The 9,556-nt window shown below is 44.3% G+C and overlaps 1 protein-coding gene across 1 annotated transcript in view; it reads right to left on the minus strand.

Moving 5' to 3' along the window:
* The window catches only part of RYBP (RING1 and YY1 binding protein), an 81,011-nt gene extending 71,938 nt beyond the window's left edge, over nucleotides 1–9,073 (minus strand). Inside the window, exons 1-2 of the mRNA XM_059161510.1 lie at nucleotides 8,905–9,073; nucleotides 8,031–8,156 (exon numbers count right to left, since the gene is read on the minus strand). Of these exons, the coding sequence (XP_059017493.1) occupies nucleotides 8,031–8,156; nucleotides 8,905–8,936 (158 nt within the window). The 5' untranslated portion in view covers nucleotides 8,937–9,073. The remainder of the gene's footprint in view (nucleotides 1–8,030; nucleotides 8,157–8,904) is intronic.
* Nucleotides 9,074–9,556: the final 483 nt, after the last annotated feature.

The following is a 9,556-nucleotide window of genomic DNA, read 5'->3' on the forward strand; positions in this document are numbered from 1 at the left end:
GTTTAATTTCCAGCACATGTTTAGAAAAACAAAACCAGAAAAACAGGTATATTACTTTTAAGGACATACTTCATAAAGACAACTTTCCCCTAAACTAGTAACGTTACACACACAGGATTCAAGCCCCAATATGAAAGCTTATTTATTACATAAAACTTTTAAACTAATTGGAACAGTTTTAAGGGGGATTCCAATTGAAACTCATCTTCATCTATTCCATATACACTTACTGAACCCGTCAGTGCCAGGCAATGCACTACATTATTAAGAAAAATAAAGCTGTGAAAAGAAAGGCCCTGACCTCAGGGGGGCAGCTTGGTGGCTCAAGTCAGTTAAGCATAGGACTCTTGGTTTCCACTCAGGTCATAATCTCAGGGTCATCACATGGAGCCCCACATGGGGCTCTGAGACTGCATGGGGACTGCTTAAAACTCTCTCCCTCTGTCCCCACCATCCCTCCCCCTCTCTCAAATTAAAATAGTAAGTTTTTTTTTTTTTAAAGGTTCTACCCTTAAAAAAGGTAGAACATAACAGGTGTTATGTTCCAGGTAAAACAAGTAAAAACATAACAGGTGATCAAATAAAAATTCTGTTCAAGTGTTAAGTGAGTTATACATGATTTGGAGGGGGAGGCAATCAAATAAAAATACAATTCAAGTGTTAATAATGAACTACACCTGACTGGAGTGATGAAAAGGCTTCCTGAGACATCTAGTACAAACAGTAGTGAGGCAGGACACAGAAGGAAGGAAAAGCATTTCAGAGAAAATCCAGAGGTGTGAAGGTATGGAAATGAGGTATCATGGTCATGCCTGGGAAACAAGCAGTTTGGCAGAAAGCACACACGCGCGCGCTATATGTGGAGGGCAGATGGGGTTTGGTGGCAGTCTGCTTGCAGAAATCCTAAAGGGACTTGAAAGGACTAAATCAGAAGCCCCTTGTGATGCTTAGTACTTGAACTTTATCTTAAAGGCAACGAGAACTAGGAGGTAATTTAAGTGGACCAAGCAGAGAGAGTTGGATCTGACTGCCATGAGCATGGATGCATAAGGCTGGTGACGGTTATTATACAGTAAATGGGAATTACCAGCCTGTGGGGAGAAGTGGAAAGGTGTGGATGACATCTGAAGTGAAGGAAGAGCTGAAAAGGATGTAGGAGGGAGCAAACTACTAACTTGTATCAGCCTGCACAACAAACTATATCTAAGAATCATGAATCCCAGATTCAGTAAAGCCTTTCCCAAATACCCACAAAGACCAACTACCTCTACCATGTACTCATTTATTCCATGCCTACCACCACTGGGTGCTCCTCACACCACTGAAGATCTTTGTCTCGCCTTTTCAACATGTTAGGTTCCCTGAAAGCAGGCATTTTTTATTTACTTAACCAATGACTTGAAATATAAATGACTGATAAAACACTACAACTGATGAAGCAAAAGTTTACTTCATTTATGTACTGTAGAAATGTTCCACACACCAGCCTTTATCCTTACACTCAATGATGTGTGAATTTACACTACAGCTGAGAGAAAACACCTATGTTCAAGTATGTAGGTAATAAAAAGATACCAAGGAGATATCCTATTTCTAGAATGTGTAAGGGTCTACACGCAGAGTTGAGCTCTAAAATAGTCTTAGGATGAAACAGCAGCACTGGTAAATTCAGACCCATGCACACAAACACAGATGAATCTCAGTAAGGCTGGCCCAGGAGTGCATCTAACTGGATGACTCCACTTACACCAAATTCAGAAACATGCAAGAACAGTGGCTGAAGTGATTGTCAAGAGTGTATCATAGGGGCGCCTAGGTGGCTCAGTGGGTGAAAGCCTTTGCCTTCAGCTCAGGTCATGATCTCAGGGACCTGGGATCAAGCTCCCTGCTTAGCAGGGAACCTGCTTCCTCCTCTCTCTCTCTCTCTCTCTCTGCCTGCCTGCCTGCTTACTTGTGATCTCTGTCAAATAAATAAATAAAATCTTAAAAAAAAAAAAAGGAGTGTATCATAGACTCTGGGGTCCTGGGTGCAAGTCACATGGTGTGTTTACCTTGTGAAGGTTCCTCAAGCTTTTGCTTATTGATTTGTGCACTTCTCTGTACATATGCTACAGTTCAAAAATTTTACTTAAAGGGGTGCCTGGGTGGCTCAGTGGGTTAAGCATCCAACTCCTGACTTTGGCTCAGGTCATGCATGATCTCAGGATCCTGGGATGGAGCCCTCAGTCTGGCTCTGGGTTCAGTGCAGAGTATACTTAAGATTCTCTCTCTCCCTCTGCCCCTGCGGAGAGGCTCTCAAATAAACAAGTATCTTTAAAAGAATAAATAAACCTTAAAAACAAACAAAAACAAAAACAAAGCCCTCCTTACCTAAAAAAGAAGGAGGGAACTTCCTGAGGGGGAAGAAGACTCCACAAACAAAAAGGCCCTGGTGACAGAGCCAAAGAGAAAATGAGAACCAAAAGACTGCAGGACGTTTCCGACTGCAAAGAACTGCAAAGAATGTTCAGACTGCAAAGGAGACATTTAGGGATCCACTATTACCTGAAGTTCTAATGAACTGAGGTAGTGCTGACAACCTCCTCAAGTAGCTGCCGTTTACCAATAGTTATTAATCTTGGAATTTCTTCAGCACTGACAGAAGCACAGGATAAATGTATGCCTCATGAGGAATCCACTCCAACCTCCCATCCCAGTAACTGACAGGATACACTGAGAAGTTAGCTGGCCTGGCCTCAGTATATAGCAGGCAACTAAGGAAAAGCTAACTAGCCTGTATACAAAGGTTCAACTTTAAATTGTCCCCAACTCAATGAGCTAAATGGCAGGGGCTACAGAAATAACCTACAGAAGTAACGATCCCTTGCTCCAAAAGAAAGGAGCATGCATGCTGCCTAAAAAGGCCAATGTGTACCTTAACACTGTCTAGAAAGAAGTTCTCATCACTCCGCAGTTCAACATTCTGCTCTGATTTCTCAAAACACTTGCCACTGGCCAAAATTATTTTATTTTTCTGTTTACTTGCTTATTTTCTCTTCTTCTCCATAGTATTTCAAACCCCATGAGAACAAGGACCTTGTCTGTTTCTCCACCACTGTACACCAGAGCCCATTTGGCTGTGTGCTCAATAAAAAATTTGTCAAATAACCACAACTACCCAGGTAATTTACTTTAAGGTCACCCTGTATACATAAGATCAAGTCAGTACCAATAAATCAGTAAGTTCAATGTAATAGCAAATACAAAATAAATTATCACCGTTTCTGGATAAGAGTGATCTTTAAAAAACCTACCAGCTTTGAGGCCAAAAGGTTTGGTAAAGTTTGATGGTTCAGAAGACATGTAATTTTTCCATGTATTTAATGTATTTATACATTTATTTATAAATGTAAAAATGTAAATGTTTATACATATATTTATAAATAATGTATTATTTCCATGGATTTAATGGAGAAATTTTATGAAAGGCAAACACTACAGTAAAACCCACGTGACCTAAGGAGAAAAACCACGGTGGTGGATGATCTGAAACCATAGGAAAGAAACCTGGCTCTACTCCAGGTTAGGTACACCCCACCCCTGCTTTCTGGGAGTTTCTTACCTGAAAATTATCATCTCCGGGAGATGCACTTCTGAAGCAAGATCAGAACTTTCACGTCTCGCTAAGTATGTATGTTTTCCCCTAAAACTTCTAAAGTATTTCATGACTATTCATGGGCTATTGAGTTGTCAGGCTACCTGAACTTGAGGAGAGAAATGTCCAAACTTAAAAACTACAAAAAATGAGGGAGTCGGGGAGCCTGGCTGGCTCAGTGGGTTAAGCCTCAGATCGAGCCCCACATCAGGATCTTTGCTCAGCAGAGAGCCTGCTTCAGCCTCTCTCTACCTGCCTCTCTGCCTACTTGTGATCTCTCTTTCTGTCAAATAAATAAAATCTTAAAAAAAATTAAAAAAAAAAAAAAAAAAGATGAGGGAGTTCCAGAACAAAGGAAATGTTTTCCAAACAAAACAGAATACCAACTTCTAATTCAGCATCCTGAGTACCAACTTTTTTTTTAAGTGACATAATTTTATTACACATCTAAAGTATTTCCTCACTTCTGTCTGCAAAAGCTCTAAAAACTTTTCAGAGATGGTATGCAAATAAACATGATTTGAACCCAGTATCACAATAAAATCTGGCTCTTAAGACTACACAAGTTCTAAATCTATGGTAATTACCCAACACAAAAATTTACCAACTTTCAAGTGAGTGTCATTTAAGCAGTAGTTGAGGGTCAAAATGCAGCACTATGATCAAAGAGGCACGAATGAGCTCCCCCTGCTGCAGCAGTACCCTGGCAATCTTTATTTCCAACAAAGACATTATTAGATTCAGAGAAGTAGCAAGACCGAAGCAAAGAACATTGAATCTACCACCGAGTCTAGGAAGTTACTCTGCTCACACTCAAGAACTTCCACTTAACAAAATGGTTAAGTAAAGTTGTTAATATGCAGGGGGTTTTCATTCTAAAAGCTGATGGCATCATCTTTCATGAGACTGGCAAACCCTACTTTATCTATCTCCTATTATCACCTAGGGAAGGGAAAGAGTTTCCTCCCCACCCACAGCCACCTTAAATATACACTCCTTTATTTCCTGTGTTGAAAGGCTTAGGGTAGAGTTCTCTCAGCATGGTGAGGAGGCAACCTTCCCGGGAGCAGGTAACCCCTCCATGTTTTTAAGTTGTATCACAGAACAAACAGGAGAAAACCATAGGATGTGATGGAAATATTCCCAAACTGATTTGTGGTGATGGTTGCACAAATCTTTAAAATAGCTGAAATTCAATGAATCATGCACTTACTATTAGTGAATTCTACAGTATGTAAATCATACCTCAATAAAACAATACAATAATCACCAACAAGGAGCAGAGTGCGATGATATAGTTAGAAAAAGGAATGTATCTAAGACCCAAAGAGACCCTCCATATAACTGACACATCTAATATAGACCACTGTTTCCTCCTGAACGTCAGTATCCTATTAAGTATATCCTCCTCCTTCCCTTAACACATTCCTTTGGAGCATCTGACCTCCTTCCATTCTGCTCTGTGCTGCTCCAGTAAGAAAAAAGACCTTATGAATCACTTCCATGAATCTACCTGGAGAATTCAACATATAAAGTACACATGGCAATAACAATGAAAAGTTGGCAGGTGAACTTATAGAAATCAATTCCCTTTTCAGAAGAAATGGGAAGGAGGAGGAGGCATCCTAATTGATTCCCCAAGCCAGACTGCTCCAATCTCCCACACAGCACTTTATTTATACCTCTCTCAGAGCCTTTAAAACTTGGATTCTGCTCATCCTTGTGCATTTCTAACCAACCCCCCCCCACCCCTCACCAACAATCTTGACTAGTATCTTTCACATCCTAGGAATTTAATAAATGCTCTTTGGGTAAGAGTTATTATTCTCCTCATTAAATTAAGTGACACCAATTCTATCCTCAAAGGGTAAATACAGTTCTGTGTCCTGCTGGACCTACTACTAATTAAACTCTGACTTCCTTCTTGACTTGGTAGATTATGGCAATAAAGACAAAAATGATGAACAAACTCCAAAATGACCACTGGCTAGGCCAGCAGCTAGGCTCTTGTTATAATATGAATAAGAAACACCAGCTCAGAGCAATAAAAACCAATTTCTACGCCAGCCAGCAAGTTAACATAACCCTTTTATTATTTTTAAAAGTTATTCTAAAATCACAAATTTTTGCCTATTACTCACCATCCAAACCCAACAAGTTTTCTACTGTCATCTAATTAAAACTATGCAAGACAAAAAGTATTAAATCTTTGAAGTACCAAAAAAATTACAGGAAAATCACAGAGCGATAACTAGTATGGCAGGGAAATTAACCAACAGTTTCTACACCTCATAACCCCTGGATGAAGACCTGTTGAAAGTCGCCTTACCGCATGAAATCCATTTCTAGCCTAAGAAAGCCAAAATGTTGTCTGTTTTCCAATTAAAGATGGCTTCAAGAATAGATCTCAAACACCAAAACACTGACAATAACCAAGATGAAACAAAAAGGCCACGTAAAGGTATCGCAACTTTTAATAAGAGTGTTAAGTCCTCCAATCTTGGAAATCTGTGTTCAAATCCTACTCAACCAGAGACCTCAAAAAATTACACGAAAACCCTTAAAGATAAGAGATAAGTATCCTGGTTCCTGAAATATTTTGTCTTTAGTAATTTAATAGATCTGTTAAAAAACTGAATTTCACTGTCATCATCTGTAACTCTGAAAAAACATCTCTATTGCTTTTAAAATCAAAACCTCCCACATGCTTCCAAAAAGTTGATAAGTCAGATTCTTTTAAAAACATGCAGAAACTGAAATGCATTTCATTATAAGATAATTATTCCCAGCAATACATCAGATGTAAACTTGAATTTGGTTTTGCTCTTCACCAGTTAAGTTCTCAAGTTCTTAGGAGTTTCCTAGTCATTTACTTGAGCATCATCTACGGTAACACTCAAAGCAAAACCACAATAAAGAGGTTTGGCCTCTGAGGGATTCTACATGTAAAAAAAACATTACTCATAAATAAAATACAATCACTATTGCTTTAAATAACAAATACATTTCTAAACTTTCATGCCATTTGATGGAATTCCGTTTCAGAGAGCAAAACAAAATCTATGAAGCTCCCAATAAGTGCTTTTTATTTTAGCAAAATTTATTCTATCGTAATACAAAAAGTGACATGAATTTGCTGTAAAAACTTCTGGAAAAATATTGTTAGTTCTTGAGTACTTTCATTCAAAACACTCTTTATTGAAAGAGTATAAGTCGCAGAACTGCTCCACCAGTAATTGGACCAAATCATCCCAGAATTATCTTCTTTAGGTTACCCAATATCCTAGGTAATCCCAAGTATAAATAAAGCAGTGAAACCCTGGAAGGATACGTTTAGTCAAAGAATAACATCAGTGAGAACTATGAAGTACTGCAACACAATCATACTGGACCACCACCGACTCAAAAACAAGTACCTGATGAAATGAGACTTCTGGCAACCAACTTATATCTTCAAGGATCCTCTAGGCACTCCTCCCCAGCTTTCACACCCATATACCCCAATGCCTTTCTATGAAATGACATCAAGAGTACCTTTACTTCAAACTCCAACATTAAGGACACAAACTGCAGATTCAATTTAAAAGATGACCAGAAGGCTATAGAATCAGCTTTGACATTTTATCCAAATATATCTAAACATTAAACATGGAGTAGTTCAACTCGTTTTGATACCTGATGCGATTTACTACCCTCACAAAAATGAAAAGGAATTCTTTCAACATTCTTTTCATTGTAATAAGACTTTAAACACAGAAAAACTTCAATAGTCTATTCATTTCACCATTTTGCAGAATCGTCCTCCATCACCCCTCTGCATAAGATAATCAGGAAAAAAAAAAAAACCACACACAAACTGACAGTTCAGCTTTCCAAAAAAATGCACTTGCTTTATCAAACCCCAACATTTATTTTCCAGCACAAGAAAGTAACAAGACAGTTGCAGCTCAAGACAGGAAAAGCACAACAACAGCATAACTGTACGTCCACCACTAAATCGCTCAAAGAAAAAATTCAGGGCAGGCAAATTAAAAACATTCTACACATGGTGAAAATAAAAGGTCTAAACTCCTACAATCCATAGCAAAAGCACTGCTTCCTCTCTTTTTGAGCCAATACCAATAAGCCAATGGATACAAGTGTCAAATAAATCCAGCCTGTTCGAAATAAGACGAAAACCTGGAAAAATTCCCGCCCATAAATCATTCAGTGAATAAGACCGCTTTGCACACAACACAAAATACACACAACCAAAACCACACGTCAACCACCCCCAAATGCAAAAAAGCCATAATCAACAAGTTGGAAAGAGGGCTTGAAGTATAGCTCTCCACCCTCTCCCCGACCTTAAAAAACAAAAGTCCTTCAACAAAAGCTAACACAGATCTTCAAGTACCTGGTGGAGGTGCCTTTCCTCACATCGCAGATGCTGCATTTAAAGGCTTCAGCGCTGTTTCTGAAGGTGCAGACGCTACAATCCCAAAAGCCTTCGTCTGCCGCAGGTTTCGCTTGTCTTTTTGGCCTTCGGAGGAGTGAGGAGTGGGGGAAAGGGGAGGGAAGAGACAGGGAGCAGGAAAAAGGGGGAGAAACAGCAAAACACAGACGCTGGTGAGCCGTCGCAATTTCGCAGGAATCTAGTGCTGGAAACTTCGCTTGGGCGACCACCCACCCACCCTTTCCGGGGACCAAAATAGGGACTGGGGAGGGCACGGGGCGCCCCCACCGGCACCCTGCAACCTCCGGGCCCGGACCGTGCTGCCTCGCACAGCAGGCGGCGGCGGCGCCCCGGGAAAGGCCGCGGCGGGCGCAGGAAGCGGGCGGACTTGTGGACTTGAGCGTGGGGCTGGGGGGGCCGGCAGGGGAGCCGCGGGCCGGATCTGGAGGGGGCGCGCAGGGGCAGCCCGAGGCCGGCGGCGGGGAGTGGGCCGGCTCCTTCCCTCTCCCCTCCCATGCTCGCGCCCTCCCTCCCTCCCCACCTGGTTAAATCTCCCTTTGTCTGGGAGGAGTGGCGGCGGCGGCGGCGGCGGAGGGCGGCTGAGGAGGAGCCGCCATGGCTGCGGCGCGCACGGCCGCCGGCCCCGAGCGGGAGCGACACCGCCTCCCGCCGCCGCCGCCGCCACCGCCCGCCGCCGCCGCCTCCCCCCACCCCCGGATCTCCATCTTAGCAGCGCCTCCCCCCGCCCCGGGTGGCTCCGGGGCCTAGTCGTCGCCGGCCCCCGCCCGCCCCCAGCCCTCCCTCCCCTTCCGCCCCCTCAGCTCCGAGCAGGTACCTGGTCGGGCTCTTCTTGTCGCCCATGGTCATGGATGGGCTGTACCCCCGCCCCCCCCAAAGCCGAAACCGGCGCCGCTCGGAGGAGAAACGCCGTCCGGGGAGTCGTCGCGGACCGGCCCCCCTCCCTCCCCCGCGCCCGCCCGCCCGCCCTCAGCCGCTGGGGCTCGAGCTCCGGCCGCCGCCGCCGCCGCTGCTGCCAGTCTCCGGACGAGACTAGTCCCCGCCAGCGCCGCCTCCGCCGAGTGACTGACGAGGGGCGGGGCCGGGCGCCGCGCGTCACGCGCCGTGTAGCCAATGGGAGAACGGCGGCCGGCGCCGCGAGGGCGGGGGCGGGGCGCGGGGGAGGGCGTGGCGTGGCGGACGTGGGCCGGGCTGTCGGTGTGCGTGCCCGGGAGTGTGTGCGCGCTGGGAGCGCGCGTGCCTGCTGGTGGCCCGGCGGCCCGGCGTGGCGGAGCGTGCGAGCCCGGCGGGGCGCACGTGGCCGCGCCCGGGAAGCGGCGATGGGCTCCAGACCCTGCGCGTCCACCTTAAGGGACTGTCGCGGCCACTGGCCCCAATCGGCCCCCAGGGAAGTAGTTCCGTGCAGTTTGCGCGTGCCACTGGGGCTTGCAACTGCCGCGCCGCTTGCTATGCCTCGAGGCTTGTAGTGC

This window comes from Mustela lutreola, chromosome 2 (genome assembly GCF_030435805.1).
Source record: "Mustela lutreola isolate mMusLut2 chromosome 2, mMusLut2.pri, whole genome shotgun sequence".
Lineage (NCBI taxonomy): Eukaryota > Metazoa > Chordata > Mammalia > Carnivora > Mustelidae > Mustela > Mustela lutreola.